We start from the raw sequence: 23,276 nt of genomic DNA on the forward strand, positions 1-23,276 counted from the left end.
TTTTGTTATCTTTTTTCTTTTTAGTTTATTGTAATGAAGTTTCATCATCTCTTCTGACTAGTTGTTAGTTGTATATAATGAAGGCTATATTAATTTTATATTCTACTAATTTAGTGAATTCTTCTCGTGATTATAGAAATTTTTCAGTTTGTTGCTGTTGTTTTCCAGGCACACAATCAAATGATTTTTCAATAATAAGTTCATTCATCTTTTCCCATTTTCACACACATAATTTCTCTCCGTGTTCTAATTGTTTTAATAACTCCAGTATGATATTAAATAGTAACATGGGGATACTGGCCATCCTGCTCTTGTTCCTGATGTTAACAGAAATGCCCCCAGTGTTTCCCTCATGGTGAGAGAAATAAGTTTCCTCAGTAAACATGTTTGATGCATGACTCTTCCTATTTTATTGAGTTTTTGTTTTTAATTAAGAATGATTATGAGTTTGGCAAATGCCTTTTCAGCATTTGTGGAGATAGTCATGTGAGTTTTCTCTTAAACTGTACTAGCATAATTATTTGTATTAACATATTTCTTATTAAATAATTCTTGTTTTAAAAAATAAATTGCACTTGTGTATGATTTTTTTTAAGTTGTGCTGCTGGATACTGTTTGCTGATATTTTATTTGAGAAGTTTTCATCCATGTTTATACACAAGATTAGTCTTTCTGTACAAACTTTTTAGGATTTTAGAATTGATGTTTTGCTCACTTCATACAAATAATTTGGAAGTTTCCCATCTTTTTCTATGCTCTGAAATAATTTAAAGAGCATTCCAACGATCTATTCTTTAAAGATTTGGTAGTTTTGCCTCTGAAGCCATATGGTCTTCCTGACTTAGTGGGAAGGAACCACGTTTGATATTTTTGCTCCGTTTTTTTCTGTGGAAATTGGCCTGTTTAAAGGCTCCATCTCTTTAAGGGTCTTGGAAAAAAAGTAACTTTTCATCCAGATTTTGAAAATAAGTTCCATAAAATTATGCAAAATACTTCTAGGATTGTTTTAATTCTTTCTGCTTTTATATTTTTTCCCCTTGCCATTTTATTTGTGCTTTTTTTCCCCTTTGATTAGTTAGGTGAGCTGTGTCTTAACGATACTGATTATTCTCCAATGAGCCAGTCTTTTTATGTATTTTTAAGTTCTGCTTCTATTTTGTTTTCCAGGTGTTCTCAGCAATGTAAGCTTTTGTCTTTATCTTTTTCCTTTTCTTGTGATTTCTTTTGCTGTTCATTTTCTCGCTTTTTGAACTACATATATTTGTAGTCTTTGTTTTACTGATAAAAGCACTTTGACTGAATTTTCCCTGAGCATTTGTCTACTTCCCTGTGTTCCCTAGGGTTGATAATATGTTCTCATTATTGTTTCCTAGAAATTCTGCAGTGGTACATTGCACTCTTCCTTTGACTGAACAGCTTAAGAGGGGCTGCTGTTTTCCCTGCGTTAAGGATTTTTTGTTATTCTGGTATTCATTTTTAGTTTTATCTCATTGTAATTGAAATTTTTATTGTATTTACCAGTCTCAGTTTTTGGACTATCTTGAGGGCTTTATTTGCTGGCTGGATAGTAAAATTTTGTACATGCTCTAAAAAGAATATATTCTGTATTTTTAGGGTAAAAAGTTCAACCAATATCTAAAAAATTGCTTAAATCAACAAACTCAAACCTATTGATTAGGTCTTTTGTATCCTTATTTTTTTGGTCTATTCTTCTGTCTTGGATTGAGAGAGGTGAATTAAAATCTATAATTATTTGGCTTCCACTTCATCTATAATTTCAGCTTTGTGGATATTTTCACTACGTTATTTGGATCACACTTATAATTATCTTTTCTTATTCCTAATTTTAGTGTCTACGTATTTTCTTTACGTTTAGACTGAGAAAAACTTTGTCTCTTACCTTTTCAAAGAAACGACTCTTGGATTTACATAGCAATCCTATAATTTTTTCTTGCTTATTAATTTTTAATATTTGTGTATTAGTTTTCTATTGCTGTCATAACAAACTACCACACACTTAGTGGCTTAGAGCAACATAAATATATTATAGTTTCTGCAGGCCAACGCTAGAGTAGATCCCCTGCTTAAGGTCTCACAAGACAGAAATCATGATATTAGTAGAGCTGTGCTCCTTTGAGGTGGCTCTGGGAATTAGCCCTCTTCCAGACTCATTCAACCTTTTGGCCAAATTCAGTTTCTTGGAGTTGTGTGACTGAGGTTCTTGCTGGCTGTTGGTTCAAGACTGACGTTCCCCCAGCTGCCAGCCAGCTTGCTTGCTTGCTTGCTTGCTTTCTTTCTTTCTCTTTCTTTCTTTTTTCTTTCTTTCTTTCTTTCTTTCTTTCTTTCTTTCTTTCTTTCTTTCTTTCCTCTTTCTTTCTTTCTTTCTTTCTTTCTTTCTTTCTTTCTTTCTCTCTTTCTTTCTTTCTTTTTTTTAATGTTTTTTTTATTATATTATGTTAGTCACCATACAGTACATCCCCGGTTTCTGATGCAAAGTTCGATGATTCATTAGTTGCGGATAACACCCAGTGCACCATGCAATAAGTGCCCTCCTTACTACCCATCACCAGTCTATCCCATTCCCCCACCCCCCGCCTCTGAAGCCCTCAGTTTGTTTCGCAGAGTCCATAGTCTCTCATGCTTCATTCCCCCTTCTGATTACCCCCCTTTCTTTATCCCTTTCTTCCCCTACCGATCTTCCTAGTTCTTATGTTCCATAGATGAGAGAAATCATATAATTGTCTTTCTCTGCCTTATTTCACTTAGTATTATCTCCTCCAGTGCTGTCCATGTTGCAGCAAATGTTGAGAAATCGTTCTTTCTGATAGCTGAGTAATATTCCATTGTATATATGGACCACAGCTTCTTAATCCAGTCATCTGTTGAAGGGCATCTCAGCTCCTTCCACGATTTAGCTATTGTGGACAATGCTGCTATGAACATTGGGGTGCATATGACCCTTCTCTTCACTACGTCTGTATCTTTGGGGTAAATACCCAGTATTGCAATGGCTGGGTCATAGGGTAGCTCAATTTTTAACTTTTTAAGGGACCTCCACACTGTTTTCCAGAGTGGCTGCACCAACCTGCATTCCCACTAACAAGTAGGAGGGATCCCCTTTCTCCACATCCTCTCCAGCAATTGCTGTTTCCTGCCTTGTTAATTTTTGCCATTCTAACTGGCGTAAGGTGGTGTCTTAGTGTGGTTTTGATTTGAATTTCCCTGATGTGCCAGCCTTTTCTCATGTCTTCCATGTGGCCTCTCTCCAGAAACAGGCTAAGTCCATGTCATGCTTTAAATCTCTCTGACTCTAGCTGGAGAAAGTTCTCTGCTTTTAGAGGCTCACATGATTGAATTGGGCCCACTTGGATAAAACAGGATAATCTCCCTATTTCAAGGTCTGTAGCTTTAATTATAGCCGCAAATCCCTTTGGCCATCTAACATGTCATATTCACAGGTTCCAGGGATTAGGGCACGGACATTTAAAGGAGCCATTCCACCTATCACAATTTGTCAATTTCTTCATTCTGCTTTCCCTTGGTTAGGTTTGTTATTCTTTTTAACCTTGTGAAATGAATGGTTAGTTTATATGGCTTTATTCTGTCTTAAATAATTATGGAAACATTTAATGCCACAAATTTACCTGTGATCATGGATGTGGCTGTGTCCTGTCGATATATGTTATTATCCTTTCCTAAGTAAACTGTAATTGCAGAGTTGAGTTATTCTTTGACACCAGAATTAGTCCCTTGAGAAGCAAATTCCATAAAGGAATTGATATGCAAGAGATTAACCAGGGAGTGGGGCAGGTGGGGAAGGCCCCTCGGTGGCTCTGTCACTTAAATGTCCAGCTCTTGGTTTCAGCTCATGTCATGATCTCATGGGTCATGGGATAGAGCCCCACATGGGCTCTGCACTCAGTGGGGAGCCTGCTTGAAGATTCTTTCTGCCCCCCCCCAACTCACGCTCAAGTGCACTCTCTCTCTAAAGTAAATAAACAAATGTTAAAAAAAAAGAAAAGAAGAGATTAATTGAGGGGAAAAAATTTGAAGGAAAATGAGGAGGCTCCTAAAAAAGATGGAGAGAGCCATCAGATTACGAAATAGGTCTGACTCCTGTAAAAAGACAAAAAAGGAAGGTCTGAGATATTCTATGAGTTTCATCCAGTTCTTTGAACCAAAGTCACTCATCAAAGGAAAACTATTAAGAGACTGGCTGGGAGCAGCCAACGGGAAGCATGGTATCCACACGTAGTTATGCATTTTAAACACAACAGACGGGGCCCTTGGCCAGTTATGATCCTCTGAGTAGGAGATCTGAGAGGCACATTTCCATGTAAAACACTGGAATTAAACAACAGAATTAAAAGAGGCAACTTTACTCAAATGGCTAGGTTTTTGTTTCTTCATACTTTTCCTGTTAATTTCTAGTTTTCGTGCAGAGTCATGATCCGTGCTTTTCCTGCTTTGTGGAATAATTTGAGTTTTTTGTTTGTTTGTTTGTTTGTTTGTTTGTTTTGGGGGGGAGCCGGGGCAGAGGGAGAAAGAGAGCCCTCCAGGCTTGATCTCATGACGCTGAGATCATAACCTGAGCTGAAATCAACAGTAGGACGCTTAACCGACTGAGCCACCCAGATGCCCCAACTTTGAGTTCTTTATAGTCACATGTCTGCTTAATTGTTGCAAATGCTCACTGGGCGTGGGGAAAGAATGAGTGTTTCTTGCTGTTTGCAAGTTAGAGTGTTTGGTATATAAATCTACTAAATAAACTATACTTTTCATGTCTTCCCATATCTTTATATTTTACCTATTCGACTTTTATTGGTCAAAGAGAAGTCACTTAAATTCATTAATATATCATCTCCATTTATCTTTGTAATTCTACAGCTGTTACTTTTTGTTCAAAATAAAATGTAAATAGAGGCTCAAAACTCTTTTCACTGGGGATTCTAGCCTTCATCTGTAAAAATGACCACCTTCGTCCCATTTAACATATTTTACCTAGAATAACATTTTGCCTAACAATATTGTTCTGCCAGCTTTCTTTTCCTTTGCTTTTGCCAGGAATATATTTGCCTATTATTTTATTGCTAACAGTTCTGCCTTGAAGTATACCTCCTCACTTAGCCCATTTTAAGGGTATCTCCTATAAATAGCCATTCATGAGCTACTGATTGCCCACCCAACATTTATCTATTTAAATTCTTCTGGTATTCATCTCTTTGGGAACTTAGTTTTTGTTAACTCTCTTCCATGCAACTGTCTGTTTCAGGAGTTAAATTCTCTTTGGCCAAAGCCCACTGCATAGTTTCATTCCCCTGGACAGTGATTCGTGTAGGCACGATTATGTGCTGCAATTCTGTTCTATTTTTCAATCCAGTCCTTTACCTAAAGGAATTTCCTCAATGTTTCTGGTTATGTGGAACGCACTCTTATCCTAACGTCCAGAAATGGAACTTGTTTTCTCCTATCTTTATATGCCCTAAAGTCATTTCACTTGGAATTCCCTTGTGCTCATGTTGGACTCCTCCCTGGAAATGCCTGAAGCCTAATCTTAGGCCACTCATGCATTTTCCTCAGAGTCTAATTGTGCCTTTAAACATTTATTCAATAAGTATTTGGTGAATATTTGCCATTGGCCACCTAATGTACATTAAGGCTATAATGGTGATAGAGGATATATAGTGCCTTACACTATAATTGGGGAAAAAGTTAAGAAATAATTAAAATTAACAAATTGATAAACTAATATCAATTCTATACTTTTTTGTTATATCATTAGGAAGCCTATTATCAAAAAGAATATTATGGACAGCAGAATGGAACACTGCCCTATAATTCTTTCCCTGAAGATAGTTCTATTGAATCATTCCTTTAGAAAAAATCATTTTCAAACACAAATATGCTCTAGGCTCAAGTCTGTTTCTTGGCTCTTTTAGGAATAAAGCATAATTAATGTAAGTGCTAGTGATTTTGTTCACACACACACAAAAGCTCCCTTTTGTACTTTCATTAGGTAATGCAGCTCTTAGGAAAGATTGAGACTTCCAGTTCTGAGCAAATCTCAAATTTAAAGATGGTCCAGGCAGATTATCGTCATGAAATGAACCTTTTGGAGTTCAAGTAAGTGAATGGAAGATTCTTAATTATGTTAAGTACATTCCAAAAGGTTTTGCCTAATGAAAGTATTGGCATTAAATGAAAACCCACCCCAGGAATTTGAAACCGGCCAAGACATAAAGCAACAAACTGATGGAGAGAATACTCTACACTAAAGCAACCTATACGCTATTCATAATAAAGGAACTATGAGGGGAGGTGGGTAGGGGATAGGTGAAATAGGTGATGGGGATCAAGGGGGGCACTGGGTGAGCACCAGGTGTTGTATGGAAGCGTGGAATCACTATGTCGTATACCTGAAACTAATATTACACTGTATGTTAACTAACTGGAATTTAAATAAAAAGTTAACAAAAGGAAAGGTGAATAATAATTTTGTCATTCTTTTCTATAGAGTAATTTTAACTTATCATCAATTATATATTAAAATGCCTCAGTGTAATGCACTTCACTGAATATACAACAATTCCACAAGACTATCCAATAATTTTTAAAATAACTTTGATTTAAAAGCTTTCCTTTTAAAATTTCTTCTAAGATTCTCTATTTGATCCTTTACATTCTCCCTTTTTTTCAGACTGGTCTCTGTCCCACCTTCACTGAGTTTCCCCCAATGCAATAGAGAAGACGGTAAAGGAGATAAGACTCCACAAACATTCCAATTAGTGGCCTCCTTATTCCCAAATCCTCCTTTCTTGTTTAAGTGACCACCATTTCCTAGAGTCCTGCTGCAGGCAGAGGAAAATTCTAGTCACTTGGACGATACCACCTTACTGCCCCTTCTCGCCTCGTTCTTTTTCCTCTCTGTCCCACATCACCTGGGTTTAATGACTTAGTCAAATCCAGTATGTTGAATATCATCTGCTTGCTCCCTTTCCCCCCATCTTTACAGTACTTCATAAAATCTAAGTGCCACTGGTTATAAGACATACCATTATTATTTTTTTTACCTCTAAGATGTGATGCTAACAATTACACCGTAGCATACCATCATTTTCAAGACACCTCCCGATTTCAGCGATGTTAAATTGGGAAATAGGTGTGTCCCAGAAATTGATGAAAAACTGTAGTCATCCCTAAAACTCAAAGAAGTAAATGTCTTGAGTAAAGAGAAAATACCAATCTACAAAATCATGTCTCAGTGCTTAAATTCCAGCACAGTGAAGATGCCCAGTAAATACCTGTGTGGTGCTTGATCTAATCCCATTAGCTTAGAACTAAATACAATTAAATAACATGCCCAAAGGAGAAGTAGAAAAGTAAACTGTTTCTAGAAGTACACGTTAAGAACTGATTTTACTTGGAGAGAAAGGGGATTTATAATCTGGAATAGAAAACTGGCTTAAAGGTTAAAGTGTATTAACAAACAGCAAATCAAGGAAAAGGAAAGGTGTAAGAACTAGGGTTAACTGCCTTATTGATGGTGTGGCGTGCTTTTTCCATCTTCAGTCCTATGAAAAATCGGCTTATAGATGAGTCATCTAAATAGTTAAATATGAATCTGGGCACTTTTGTAATAATATAAACTTGAATCTTTTTCTCACTTGAAATACTAAAGTCTTAAAATTTCATTAGTATTACAGTAGGTAACACTGAATTTATAAACCAAAATTTTCCACAGGCAAATACCTATGAGCCCTAATAATTCATTTAAATACACAACTAATTCTTTTTTATTTAAATCTTCATCAATTTTTTAAAATTAAAAAGTAACAAAATAAAACAAAGATGGAAGAAAAGGTCTTCATCTCAGCTTCCTAATATAACCAATGCTAACACCAAGGATGTGTCCTTCCTTACTTTCCTCCTTGTTAATATAAATATCTAACAGAAAAAGGATGTTTATATATATTATATATATCATATATTATAGATAGAGCATGGCTTTTAAAAATACATCCTATTCACATTACTCGATAATTTGCCTTTTTATAGTACATCTTAATTATCTCTCTAGACCAGTGAATATTATTCTAACATTATTTTTAATAGTTGCATAATAAACTTACAGATGATATAATTAATTCAACCATTTATCATATTGACGAATAGATTCTTTTCAGTTTCCAGCTACCACAAACAAACCAAAAAAAAAAATATTGTGTGTATATATCCTTAAATATTCTTAAATGTAGATGTTTTTATTTCTACAGACAAGATTCTTAGGCCAAAAAGTTTATTTATTAATTTTTAGAAATTCCTTTTAAATATAGCAATTCATTGCTACATTCAATTCCACCAGCAAAATATTGAGAAGACCTTTCTCTACATTCTTACCAATACTGGATTCTTTTTTAAAATATTTGCCAGTTAAGGATGAAGATTGAATCTCTTGTTTCATTTGCATTCCCTTCACCATGTGAATTTCCTTTTCTGTGAATTGCCCATTTTATCATTTGTTGGATTCCCTCAAGTTAGGGATATTAACCCTTTGACTGAGATATGTATTGCAAATATATTTTCTTCCAAGAGAAGGTAAGGTGGGTAGGGCTTTCTTTTTTTTCTTTTCCTTTCAAAGCATATCTCAAATTAAAGTGAATGGGGTACAGTATTTGCTTTTCTTTCTTTCTTTCTTTCTTTTTTAAAGAAACAACTGTTTCTGAATAAAGGGATTAAAAGTATTTTAATGACATTCAAAAAGCAAGTTTAATTGGACAATTTTACCGTTTAGAAACTTTAACAATTTCAAGTTTAATGGTCAATTAAACATATATCTTATATAGAACTTAAAAGCCCCCGTGCTGTCAGTGGTTTTTTAGTGATTTCCTGGGCCTTTGGCATGATCACTAGAACTGACAAAGGAGATGCACTGCCTCTTTCATCTGAACCCCTGCACTGAGCCCCCTTTTTCCAGAAGGGTGTTACTGAGATGTTCAGCTAAGTCATGTCGTAAGTCAACAACTTAGTGCTTATAGAGTGAGAGTCTTAGTCATCATAAAATACAGTTGTCTTTTAGCAAGGGCTCAGCAGGGGAAGTACCAACCATTCACTCCCTAGATAGTTCTTGCTCCTACAATGTTTAATTGACAGTGATTTATAAGAAAAGAAAAATTATTTGATCAATGAAGCAAATGCATAGACTCAAATCTCCCCACACAGCTTTGAAAATGCTACCACAGTATTAAGTTACTAACCACTTAAGTCAAGGATATGTCTCATCCATCTTTGTATTCTCAGCACACAGCACACCAGACACAAATAGAAGCCGATGAATGAATGAATGAATGTTATGAAAACCAATAATACGTAAGTTGTGTTTTGGAATAGTCGAAGACAAAATCATAGCCACATACCGTTCGGGGAAAATACATAAGTAAGTGAAAAGCTAACCCGAGGTAAAATAAAAGTTAAGACAATGTTAAACGAGATATATCAGTAGACAGAAAATAAATATGCTAATTATTACTTATAAATATCTACCAATCACTAAGTGATCAAGATATTCAGGTGCATTCAGCTCTTATCCCCATTTTAGTGATGGGGAAACACAATCATGGAAATTAAATAATTTGCCCCAAGTCACATACTTAGAAAGAGTCTGACTTCAAATCTCATGTTATTTTACCGATCTATGACACCTCCATCTCACAATTCCAACCATTAGTAAACTAATTGTGCTACAGAAATTTAGGTAATGAATTTAGGGAATGGAAAGATCACATCTGCTTGAAACTATGAAGGAATGAGGCTATGACGGTATTGGGATTTAAGCTCAAGTCCAGGATGGAATGATAAACAAAAGTCTTCCTATCAGCATGGAGTTGGAGTTGCTCTTTATTAGTGTTACTAATTAGAAACCACAGGACCTAAAGAAGAAATTAGTTTAAGTATATAGGTACAAATTTAGTAGGAAAAAATGCTTCTTGGAATTAATTTCTTTCTTCTAACATGAAACTTAAAATCTTAGATTCAATCTCCAAACACTGACTTTGTAAAAGCCACTATCTGAATTCTTGAGAGTCTGTTAATGGTAAGAGTTTCCAAGAATTCAAACTTTTCATGTCTTCCAGAAAAGTTCAATCACTTATTGAATGCAAGACAATGAGCTTGAGACATAAGTGAACTGGTTTTAAAAAAAAAGAAACAAAGGCCCAGAACGGGCTATGTCCTCATTTATGTATGTCGACCATAACCACAGTGACCACTAGGATGATTGCTGCAAGAGCCACACTCCCCTCACCATTCGCATTCACCACAGCTATGTGCTATGTCTATAGATCCCCGGTAAATTTTTTATCTTACCCTTTGTAACTTTCTCCCTCATTATTGTCCTTGGTATGTATATGAACGTGATTCCACCAATAGAAGATTTTTGTAAAAACTGTTTCTCACATTATCTAGTAAGGTCTCTGGCCATGATTTAAAAGTCTGACTTTTGTGTTTTTTGAAAAAGGGGGGAAAAAAATCTATTTATTTACCCATGCATCTACCTCCTTCCCTCCTTCCCTATCTTCCTATCTGTATCTACCTATATCTGCTAGAAATACTACCATGACCACTGGAATAGAGGATCTGGGAACTAAAATGTGAATGTCATCCAAGATAAATTCATTCTGTTGAGATTTTAACTGTAAATTCTGTAATTCACAGAAAAGTAATTCCTTCCTGGAAAATCGTGTCCATTATGTTAGGGGAAAGTCTAAGGAAAGAAAGAGATTTATATAAACCTTTATTTTAGCTTGTCCTTTTTATCTTTCAAGAAGAATGCTTTTTAAAAAATGCTCTCATATTTTCATAAACAGAGTCTGACTTTTGATGGTTACCAGTAAAGCGAGTCTCCAACCGCAGGCAAAACCTCGAAGTAAAATGATCATAAGCAGTAACTCATTCTTTATGACTTTATTTTAATTTCAGAATTCTAATTACTGATATGCGCTTCTAAAGATATTACTGGGGCACATTTAATGGTTCCCTGGTGTTCAGAGGGATGTTAATACTGTATCAGTAATGAGAGTAAATGCTCTCATTTATATACACAGTAAAGGTGAACAGTGAAGGCTGGATTCCCAACTGCAAAGCTACCTCTTGATTATCTGGGGATTTACTGTCCCTCCTAACCATCACTATTAATTAGTATTTCCACCAGAGACAGGAAAGGGGAGATGAAAACTGAAGACTAGATCTCTAAATATCTTGGCAAGTGTATGATTTGTTATTCGTGAACAGCCCTAGTAAAAGGTACTGAATGAGAAAGAATGAATCATTTATCCATTTATTCAACTATTCATTGAGCACATCCTGTATTCCAGCCATTGTTCACCGCCCTGAACAAAGCAAAATGCTCTCGTGGAGCTTAGGTTCTAGGGAAGCAGACAGCACACAAATTATATATATATATACCACATGGTAATGAGCATTTTGGAGAAAAATAAAGTGGGGTAAAGGAATAGGGAGAGTCAGATGGGGAAAATGAAACCTTTTGTTTTTTTAAGTGCGGTTTAAAAAAAGTCCTATATTTAGGTGGTAAGTGGTGCTTGAATAGAAATCTGAATGAAAGAGAGCAGGAGCCAATGTGTGTTCTAAGGAAGAGTGTTCCAGACATAGGAAACAGTCGGCTAAAATGAGGTTGTCCATGTGTCAGTTGGGAACGTATATGTCTGAGTTCCTTCGGCTGTTAGCCAGTAGCATAGGTGTTTGGAAATCACAATTAAATTAAGAACAGGAAGAATGGTCAAAGGTATATTCTTCATTGTTGAAGAACTCACCTGAATCAAGGCACGCTTTCTATGTGAAAATCTCTCTCTCCTATAAAAAAATGTGGTCATTCACAGAGATGAAGAACAGAAGTCAGCTATTATACTACAACTAATATAACTATTGGTAAATTCACTTTTCCCGCTCCTTGGTCTCATCGTCCAAACCCTGATTTCTCAGCGCGGGCACTACTGGCACGTGGCTGGATAATTCCTTATCGCGACGCTGCCCTGTGTGCTGCTGTATGTTCGCCTGTATCTCTGGCCTCTACCCACTACATGTCCGTGGCACCTCCAAGTTGTGACAACCAAAAATGTCTCTGCACATTGTTAGATGCCCCCGGTCTAAATAAAAATGGAAATAGCCTCATATAACCAGTCTTTCCAAATACTAGTTTGAACACTTTTTCAGGGAAGCTAAAGAGGCATATACATGCAATATATGTCCAGTATGTCTTAAGCAGTTTCCAATGACAAATACCATGAACTAAATTATCTGCCTATAATTTGTCCTGAAAACATTACAGCAATGATTATTTCAAGCCACCCACTTGTTGTAAGGTAGTCTGAATAGTTTCAATAACAAACAACATGCACCGTGCCTGCCTATCTAATATACCGCCTACTCTACAAAGCAATTTGAAACTGACATCTTACTACAAGCAAGTCGCATGCGGAAAACATACAGGGACCACTTGCCAGGCCCCATCCTCATCCCACCTCCTCTCAGACCCAGGGTTCTCAGTCGTGCCAGCTGTGGATTCTCCTTTCTACTCACGCCCTCAGCCACTCTACAGTGACTTTTCAAACTGATGATATAGGATTCCAATCCTTTACTCTCTGTAATAACACCCACTTCCATCTTTAAAAATCCTTCCTTCTCTGTTATTTAACATTCCTGTGGTGCATCATTTTGCTGCCAGCAGTCGCTTCCAGCACCTTAGCCTATTAGAACGGTTTTTGCTCCACATGAGTGACTCGGGACTTCTTTAAGCCCTCCCTGCACCCCACCCCCCAAAGAACCCACACAGACCCACGGGAAGCAATGGAGCCCTTACTGAAGTTTCACCTGACACAGAAAAGACAACCAAGGACCGTCCCCCACGGACGCTCTGCTTTTCCAAAGTCCTCTTGGGGCTCTCTTCCCGCTCCCTTCCCCACTCCTTATCTGACTTTTCTTCAGCTCAGCTCCTCCCCCAGCCCCAGCAGGGAAGTGACCTTGTAGAACAGGGATTCCCCAAACTACCACCCTTAGCCAAAGCTGCCCACTACTAAGAAAGTTTGGCACGCTTTTTACTAATTTTAACGAACAATCTATTTTATGACATGTGATCATATGCTATTTAAATTTCAGCATATATAAAGTTAGATTAGACCACAACCATGTTCATTCTTTGTTTATAAATGAGCCATGCTTATCTGTATCTTTTGTGGCTGCTTTCCCACCGCACTGGCAGCACTGCGTCCTTATAGAACTAAGTGGTTGCCGTGGAGACCATAAGGCTCACAAAGCCTAAAGTATTTACTACCTGACCCTTCATAGAAAAAGTTTGCTGACGTCTTCCACAGAGTGGAATCCCCATCCCCAGTGACTTATCACAGTGCTTCCTCCACGTACACAGCGCACCCCGGGCCCTAAGAGGAAATCTGCGTGGATGACGCATGTGTTTCTGCGTGTCTATCTGTCTGTCACTGTGTATATGTGTATTTTAAGGTATGAGGAGGGGTGTTGTCAGCAGCTGGGTTGAATGCAAGCTCAGGGCAGGAACCCAGATTGTGCCCCTCAGCCCCCACCTCCCACATCAAACCGTAAGTACTTGCTAGACATCAGAAAAAAACTGCAGCGTTTTTCAATATTAAATTTTGGTTTTATGTTTAAATTTACCTATTAAAATAGAAATATTTTCCCCCTTAGATTTAATTCACTTTCAAAAAATCTATATGAGGAAGTTGAGAACCATCAAAAATGGACAGAAAGCCGGTTCATCACCTATGAAAAAGAGCACCTTGGCCATATAAATCAATGTCTGAAGCTCCTACAGGAGAAACTGGTAAGGAGTTCTGTTATTCATGAAGTAAACAGCTGCAGAATCATTGTCTGGATGTTAGCAGTGAGTCAAGGTCTTGAAAGTTTCATTGCGACATTCACAGTCACATTCACTGTCTATAACTTACCTTTCCTGCACCCGGATAGGACTCCCGAGGCCTGACTTTTGGTCCTGGTGTGCTACTCTCCCACTCCATGAACCCATACCTCCGAGTGTGCTCTACCTATGGCAGAATAACTTAAAGACAGGTGTTGGTTTTTTAAAAAATACAGATTCCTGGTCCCAACCCGGAGCGGGATCAGACCCCCTGGGTCCTCCTCTGGGGATCTGTGCTTCCAGACCAGCTCCCTGGGTGACACTTGGACACTGTAAAGCCTAAAAACTTCTACCATAGACAAGTCCGTTTACCTGTCCGAAGATCCATTTGTAGACCAAAGGTTTTCAAAACTCCTTTTCCAGCTCCAACTTTGTAGAGAACCCCCAGCTTTGAGGCAAGACTACCAGGATGGGGGGGAAATCTGTTCATTGCAGGTTCCTTTCCACTCCAGCCAGCCCAGCCAGCCAGCTGCCAGCCCCAACGGGAGAGCAGCACAAGGCCATCTGTGTCACCAGGGACTGCCAGCCTTGCTGATGATTCAAATAAGATGTTTCTGGAACTTCGGTAGAGGGGCTTTGGGCAGCTGACAGAGACAGGAGTCCAAGAGATGGTGATAACCATGACAGCTTTATCACTGATAAGGCTACTGAAGTCTGTGTGGTCTGATGTGCAGCCAAGAGGGCCTGCTAGTTCTCCTGGATTTAGAAAGACTCCTCCACCAGTTCTAGGCAGCACTAGGTGACCACGGGTCACCTACAGGCAGAAGCTTCACACTGCAAGTAAGAGAGAGGCTGGAGTCTACCTCCTTCAGGCAGGCAGGGCCAAAGACAGGAGAACCAAGGGAGCTAAGTCAGTCTCAACCAGCTTCTGCTCGCAAATTCCCGGTGGGGGGTGAGAAGGAGCAGAGCAGCTAATGAAGCTTGAGCTGCCCAGAAGTCCCCACCACGCTTCAATCAGAATCACTTGGAGAGTTTTTAAACTAGATAAATTCCTGAGCTCTACTGTGGACCAATTAAATCAGAGTTTTGGGGGGTGGTGTGATGGCCAGGTGGTATGAATAGACAACAGGGGGTCAAGAATCACCATTCTAGCTGAACTCTTCCACGTGACGATATGAAGCTCAAGGGAATATGGACACCTAACAGGAGCATGTCCAAGGACCTTAGGTCAAGCGGTATCTAAAATGCCTTCCTTGGCCACACTTCTTTAAACACTAGACTATAATTCCAAATCCTCAGGGCATTTCAGCAACACCACAGCCCTTTCTTTTCTTTCCTCCCATCACATGCAGAATTCACAAGGCCAAACAAAGGGATGAACTCACACTTGTGAACAGTTTTAGACACAAGGGAACTTGGTGGGATTTTTCATGTTTAACATGGAAAAGTGAACTTGTTAAAAACATTCTCTAAGCTGAAATACCAATCCACATAAGTTTTCTTTTCTGCAGAGTTTTATCACATGGTATCTTTTATAGGAAAAGTCTGAAAATAAAATGGAAGAAAAATTACTGAAGCTTTCGAGCAAATTAGAGAATTTCATTAACACAGAGAAACAGGAAGCAGAACTAAGCAAAGTAAAGCATATAGAAAATAAACTGTCCAAAAAGATGAACCAACTGGAAAAGCACATCTGGGGTGAATTAGAGAAAATGCAGAGTGAATATCAATCAGGTGAGCAGACACCTTAATTAAGAACACTAGTCCTTGCTTACCCAATCCCTCAGAGTTGTCTACTTTGAGCTCATGGCCATGGATCAGTCTTGTCATTATCGATATCCTTTTGTATTTAATCTGACTTTTCTAAATATCCCACAGAATGTCAGCATACCATTGGAAGGTAAGTAAACAAGTTTACTTCCTTCATTCCAACTTGGCAGTGACGGTCACAAGCTTGCCAACGCTGTGAGATTTTTTTTTTTTTTTTTTTTACTAAGATCATAGACTCATAGAATTGTTAGACTTGCAAAGTCCTTGAGATCAAGACCTGACTTGTGGTAGTTCATGAAATTAGGACCTGAAATCAAATGTCTCTCATTGAACTGCAGGTAATGAGCCTGGACAGATGTCAGACTGGAGACCTGACCTTTAGAAGTGACAAAGAGAGATGAATTAACAGAGTCCAGTATAATGACTGCTTTCCCTCTTAAGGAGGCTAATGGCAGCAGTGTCAAGCTGAGCTAACATCAAAGAGGATTAATTTGAAAGGCTCATCTAATTTGTCAAAGGGAAGGACATGGCTAGGTGCTGTGGAGCAGCCATCTGCCTCGAGTCACGATCCTGAGGGAATCACCAGGAACCAGAGGTTCCTTTATTAAAGAAACACCCATCTCATTTTCTGTCTTCTAGCTATCAAAAAATTCATGCAAATTCTCCCAAATTTTGGTCCTGTACAGAGATGCCTTGAAGGTATCTAGGGAAGATGATATGGTCTCATTCTGCTAGATGTTCCTAGCAAAATAGTAAAATTTGCTGCCTGGAAACCTGACCCACGCTGCCCCTACCCCACATCTCCCACTGCCAAATCAATATAATGAATTATCTGGCCAGGAATCATGTTGCTAACTTAACTGGCCCTTCTTTTCGGGCCCTGTTTTCTGCCTTGGCACCAGAGGTTTAATTATACTCATTCCATTAGTACATCCCCAGATGAGCTAGAGAGGAATTTGCACTCTGCTTCTTCATTTTACTAACCTGGAATTCTAGCAAAGGGGAATTCCAAATTAATGGTGTGCTCCTTTATGCTTTTAATCAAAATGTGTTGAGACATGACTATGTGAAAGGCCCAATGAATAAGAAATGGGCTGTACTCTAAGAAGCTCGAGGTCTGGTAAGTCTGTGGCCATGAGTGACTAGACTTGCACAAGAGAGACAAAGGGCCGGGGGTGGGGGTGCAGGGGAACAGCTGGTGGCAACTCCTTAGGTCCCCCAACAGATTACTTTCTGAGAAGTTTTAAAATCTCACCTGTGTTCTTTATCTTCAATTTGGTTAACAAGAATTTTTTAAAAAATCATCAAAATTTCTTATCAAAATAGAGAAGAAAATATTTTAAATTTCTTTCTTGAAATATAGAACTATTTTGTTATGCAATGTATTTGGGCAAGGAGGAGAGGAACTGAATTAAATTTTCACAGTGAAGCCAGACACAAGCTGAAACCCTACCAGTAATGCATCTTCATGACATATAAGAAATAGATTATTGTACATTTTTAGACTGGTCTTAATGGAATTTAATATGCTTTTAATTAAATGATGATCAATTATGGCAGAACTACTGATTAGCAACTTTTTTTTTTAAGTTCCAACGTATTATTTAATTTAAGTGTACCTATTCTCATATCCTCTTCCAGGATTTAAATCAATTCATGACTCTCTCAGCTCCCTCCAACAAATACAGAAAACAAAGATGGATTTAGAGAAATATAAAGTACAGAAAGACCTGAAGAAATTACAGCGTAAGATAGTGGAACTCCAGGAGGTATAAAACTTTTCGGTCATCTTTTTCACCAGCCAATATAGTGGTTTGTTGGTAAAAGTTGGAAAGAAGTTAGTATCTCTGGGGTATTTACTGCTTCTTAAATCTCTGTATTTCTTACCACCTTTTTAAGGAGATGAAATGTGCCAGAAAATCCAATAAAGCAAAGAAATTTATGATGTCTTCATTAATTTATTAATGAAAATGTTAAGGAATTTTTTACAGATATGGCTTTTTGTATTTTTATTTGCCTACAAATAAAAAAGAGCACTCTACAAAACGTCCATCAACCAGTGAAGGGGCCTCGTGTAAACATAAAAGGGCAGGAACTGCGGCAAACTGAAGACCGCTTACCCCGTCTATAAAAGACTAGCCGCCATGCAGTTCCAGTTCATTATCAATATGTATCTAATCCATTAGTGCCCAAATTTTATTTTCCAAGAGGAACTAGAAATCAGGTTTTATATGAAGCCATTTACAAGCATTAGCAACTAGTTCAAAATATTTACTGTATCTGTGGGGCAGATATAACCAGCAGGCTGCCAAACTGCAACCTCTGATCCAGAGATTTTTGTCTGCTAACAATCTCAGTGTTTATAGCAAGTCTAACCTATGCATATAAAATTATTGATTCATTTGTATTCAATGTATCAGAACTATGAGCAAGTCAGAGCTAACCACGCAAAATAAGAGAATACACCGGTTTCTATGAGAAACATCTAACATAATTTGATCTAGGTGCCAAATTCAAATTAGTTACCTATAAAATGAAAATATTTCTAACTTCTCTAGATATAAATGTTAGCTGTAGAGCCTGGTATTGGGTAGTAAAACCATTAAAAATAAAAATAAGCTATTCGTGTCACACATGACCTGCTAGAACAAAGACTAATTTCTAACACAGAGCATTTTGTAACCTGGCAAGAGGACGCCTTGCTTCGGACTTAGTCTCTTGCCTTGGTTTAGGGAGAAGTGACAACTTCTCTACTAATAAAGTACAAATTTACCTTCCAAATAAAATTTTGACCACTGTCCACCAATTTTTTAGTTATATGAAACATCTCTACTTGTTAAACAGCATCCTTGACTATATTGCAAAGGATTTTCATAGCAGAATTTAAAAGTTTAAAATGCAATAGCAAGTATTCTTTGCAATCAAGTGTCATGCTAAGAAAAAGGACTAATATTTCAAGTAATCCTAAACTCTTGTAAGTGGATAAGAAAATAATAATAATGAACAGACAAGTCATGGAAGAATACAATAATAAATGAAGATATGAAAAGACATTCAACCCATTAAATACAAATTAAAGGAACTCTTAGGTACCATTTGCAGACCACCAAAAATGAAGGTGATTGACAAGGCTGTTGAGAAATGTGTACTCCTATATTATTGGTGAGTCTATAAACTGGTACAGTGAGTAAGAGAGCAACTGGGAAACAACTATTAACATTTTAAAATGTATTTATTCTTTGACCCTGGAATTTTACTATTAGAAATTTATATTACAAAAAAAGGAAAGAAATTTATATTTCAGAGAATAAAAAACCTTCTAAAATGTGCAAAGATAAATGACAAAGGATGTTCATGACAGCACCATTTGTTACAGTAAAAACAAAGCAAAACAAAACAAAAAACCTGAAAACAACCTAAATATTAGCAAGTGATGAAATTAATGATATCACCAGATAAAAATGCTCTCCAACCCTTAAAAAGAACACGAGAAGATAGCCAAGATACGTTGGTAGGTGAAAAAACCAAGTTGCAAAGCAATATGGATGTGATCCCAACTGTGTCAAAAAATATTCTGAAATACGTTAAACAGAATATGCATACCATACAGTATGCAAAAAAAGTAGGAATTTACAACAAACATAGCAGTGACTGGATTATACTTTTGTTTTCTACATAAGAATTTATTATTTTTACATTATCATAATATTTTTTCCAGTAAAAATGTATTTTAAAAAATCACCACCACGGTAAAAATACTACTAGGCTGAAACAGTAACTCTCTGTAATGAACCAATTTGTTATAGGAAGGGTTAAATTAGAAATTCATATAGAACAAGAGCCATGTCATCTCATTCATACCCATTTTTTACTCTATAGTTCTTTTTTCCTTGTAAGCAAAAATGCTCTAAATTGTGGTTCAAATAATAGTGTAGGATCAAGCCAAAGGCTCTGCAGAATGGACCTCTCTCATTGGTGGTGACGGGGTTGTACCACGTAGAAGTGAGAGTAATGCCAGAGGGTAGGAGGGGAATCAAAGGGTCTTCTGTCAGTGTTCTTGCTTGGAATCCCAAGTTGGGGTGTTCACAGATTTGCATAGGCTCTAGATGACCTGAGAGCTATGCCTAGAGAGAAGGTGGCTCCAGGTTTTGTAGGGCCTAAAGTTTATACAGTTTCGACTTACTGTTAATGTTCTGTCCTGATGAATTGGCGCCAAAGTCTGTAGGAATATTCCCGAAAGCCACGGCTACCTCAGGACAGCTGCGACTTACCTCCATACAGAAGTGATCACGAACAACATAAACATATCCCTCTAACCCAAATGTATCCCCATGTCAACTTTTCTTTTGCTGGATCCAAAGACGGCCATAGCCGCTCCAGGGGTACCTGACATCAATGGAAAGGGGAGTGGAGACAACGATCTTAATCAACGGTCTATTGTCGTTAAAATGTCCTACTTCTGCGAATTTTCCATCAACCTTGTAAACACCTGGCTAGGGCTCAATAAGTGAGGGGTCCTGGAGCTTAAGAGCTGTCATTTCACCACAAATTCACCTCTCCTCTGGGCCTCCCTCCCTCTGCATGTATTTTGCCATGGATCCAAAAAGATGACCAGGACAAACAATCCCCCTCGAGAGGCTCAATATGCATGGCACTTTATTCTACATCAAATACCAACGCTTACTCCCCTGGGAAATGTCAGACTTGTCTCCCACAAATACAGGAGGATGTTTGAACATCACAGAATCTGCAATGCAGATCCACCCTGTGGACTTGAGGCATAGGTTAGATCATCTCTGAGAGTTCTCAGTTTAGGCACCAACACGATCTGAACAGGTTCGGATAGTCCAAGGGTCCTGCTGCCTCCTAGTGCTTCCTGCCATTTCCTTCCTTTTGTCCAAACCTGCGCTGAGGTTTTTTTACACTGAGGACTAAACGGTAATGTTCAAAGGATTCTGCTTCCTCACTGAAGATGAAGGCCAAATTCCTCACCTTATGCTACAAAGGTGAGCACCTTCTCAGCCCCATCATGGGGTGGATATGCTCATCACCCGATAGTCAGGAGAGCAATAAGGCCCAAAGTCAAAGAAAAAGCATTCCCAGAGTTCCCTGGACATTAGCAGCCTTCCCTTCTTCTTAACAAATGTCTGCTTACTTCTACTGGTATCACCCATGATAGCAGCAAGTAGCACTCAAAAACACCAGGCGGAAACTTGATCTATAATACATACACATACGTATCTGTGTTTTTACCTTTGGAAGGGGGTCTCCAAACTTCTGTGAGATATTACTTTTTACATCTTTGCAGCCTCCATTCATTCAGGTGCTAGGCATTGGGAATACCTTATTGAGCAAACTAAACATGGACCCTGCTCTAAGGGAACTTATAGTCCAAAAATTAAACTTTCAAACACATGGGCAAGTAAAGAGTGTGATGGAACAACTGAGAGAAGAATTTAGGAAAATATGGGAAATCAGGCAAAGGGGTCTTCCAGAAGGGATACCTAAATTGAGACCTCTACCTCTATAAGCAGACACTAGGCAAGGGAGAGGGCCATGGTTGGTAGAGGAGGGGGCTCGGGAGATAGAGCAGCCCGGGCAAAGGCCCAGAGGCTAAGAGAATGGAACACATGCCAGGAACTGCAAGGTATGGTCAGAACCTAAAGAGTATGCCGTGGGAGGTGGGAGAGAAAGTTTGAGGAGGAAAATAATGAAAAGAAGGCTGGAGAGATTAGGGTGTCTGATCACAAAAGGCTTTATAACTCTTGAGAGGAACCTGGGCTTTATCTTCAAGACCTTGAGTAGCTTTGAAGGATTTTAAATAGGAGAGTGACAGTATCAGATTTGCATTTTAGAGAGATCCCTCTGGTTGTAGTGTGCAGAACAGATTACAGACACAGCGTGGGAAGCAATTTGGATGGGAAAGGAGATAATGGAGAAGAGTGGAGATAATGAGCTCAGTTTTAAACTAATTAATTTTGAAGTATCTATGGGACTGTCCAAATGGAGGTACCCAGCGGTGATTGAGAAGTATGACCTGGAGCACGAGAGAAAGATCTAAACTGAAGATCTAGCATAGAAATAGTAATTGGACTTACGGACGAGGAAAGAAGAGACCACCTAGCGTTGGGAGGAGTGGGAGTGGAGGATATGAAGACTACCATGAGATACAGAATCAGAGGTGCATGGAAAATCCTGAGGATATGGGACACTGAGGGGACAAGAAGAGGAGGAACCTAGAAGTTTCTAGGTGACTATCTGAGGACAGTAACAGCGAAGCAGGAGAGGAAGTATCATCTTTTGAGGATTTCAGTCTTCCCTGTGAGTTCCTCTAGTAGATGGTATCAACTTGGAGTTCTTCCAGTAATGCTTTCAGACCCAGCATTAAATCCCCACTTATTGAAGAGGACCCTGTCCAAAAGTGGGTACATTACACAATTCAGTAGAACAGTTGTAAATGCTTTCCCGACTACCCTTCCAGCCATTAAAAAAAAAAAAAAAAAAGTGTTGCATCTTTTCAGATGCAGAAATGGTGCTGAGCTCTTCCAGAGAGAGGAAGGATTGTTGTCAGGAAAAACATTAGACTGTTTTGGCCCCTGCCCAGTTTGGCATTTCCCTCTCCAGGAGATTAGAGGCACACTCATTTGTGGGAAAGATTTGTTATTTCAGATCTTTCCTTAAATATACAGTCATGAAATTTCCTAACTTCATAGACTAAATTTTCCATAAACCCATTCCTTGGTTCTGCTACTTCATTTTCAGAAGCTATTTACACATGTGATAAATGGTGTGGGTAAAAAATGACTGATGTGTTCAGCAGTATGTCAGAAACCAGGTCCTCTTTCACAGTCCCAAAAGACACAAACTGAGAAAACAGAAAAATAATTTAAACATCTATGCTGAGAAGTCTTGAGGAGTTTTGAGGTCTGACCTTAGTTTAAAACCAGTGTGCCACCAGTCACTACCTGTGTGACTTTGGATATGTTCTCTAACTTTGAAGTCTTAGTTTCCTCCCTTAAAATGGGGATAAAACACCTACCTTGTTATCAGAGACTTTTCTAAGCACTTTACCTGGACTAACTCATTTAATCCTCCAAAGAGATGTCTACTATTAAGGCACAGAGAGATTAGGTAATTTTTGTGAGGTTACACCACTAATCAGAGGTGCAGCCAGAATTTCAACTCATTAGTCCAGAGAAGAGCTCTTAAATATTCTACTGTATTATTTCTCTAAATATATGTAGACCATCTAATGTAGGATCTGATACGTAGTAGGTACTGTGCTTGATAATTGGTACCGATTAATAATAAACAGAGCTTTTGATTTTGATGGGAAAGACAAGTTCCATGATACTCTTTCATCCAACTCTGATTCAGATTAGTATCTAAAAATACTTGAGTTTATAAAGGTCCTTGCACTATGTATGAGAAGAAATACCCTGCCTGGCTTGCAATAATCTAGCAATGGACCAAAGCAGAAAGAAATATAAAATATAGATTTCTCCTGGAACAAAATTATAATGAGCAAGAATTCCTCTGCGTTAAAAGCATTTCTTTCTCTTGTCTCTGGGGAGGGAGGCTAACATAACGAAGAAACATTATAGACATT

The 23,276-nt window shown here is 38.1% G+C and overlaps 2 protein-coding genes across 2 annotated transcripts in view; one reads left to right on the top strand and one right to left on the bottom strand.

The window, feature by feature from the left end:
• The window catches only part of FAM81B (family with sequence similarity 81 member B), a 56,410-nt gene extending 38,885 nt beyond the window's left edge, over nucleotides 1-17,525 (top strand). The window contains 4 exon segments of the mRNA XM_026498439.4: nucleotides 6,017-6,123; nucleotides 13,729-13,864; nucleotides 15,436-15,631; nucleotides 17,309-17,525. Of these exon segments, the coding sequence (XP_026354224.2) occupies nucleotides 6,017-6,123; nucleotides 13,729-13,864; nucleotides 15,436-15,631; nucleotides 17,309-17,442 (573 nt within the window). The 3' untranslated portion in view covers nucleotides 17,443-17,525.
• Nucleotides 1-23,276, bottom strand: part of SKIC3 (SKI3 subunit of superkiller complex) — a 106,305-nt gene continuing 83,029 nt past the window's right edge. The window contains exon 42 of the mRNA XM_044383998.3: nucleotides 1-23,276. This exon is cut by the window's right edge and continues 5,604 nt beyond it. The gene's annotated coding sequence lies outside the window, so the exon portion shown is untranslated.

This window comes from Ursus arctos, unplaced genomic scaffold (genome assembly GCF_023065955.2).
Source record: "Ursus arctos isolate Adak ecotype North America unplaced genomic scaffold, UrsArc2.0 scaffold_5, whole genome shotgun sequence".
NCBI lineage: Eukaryota > Metazoa > Chordata > Mammalia > Carnivora > Ursidae > Ursus > Ursus arctos.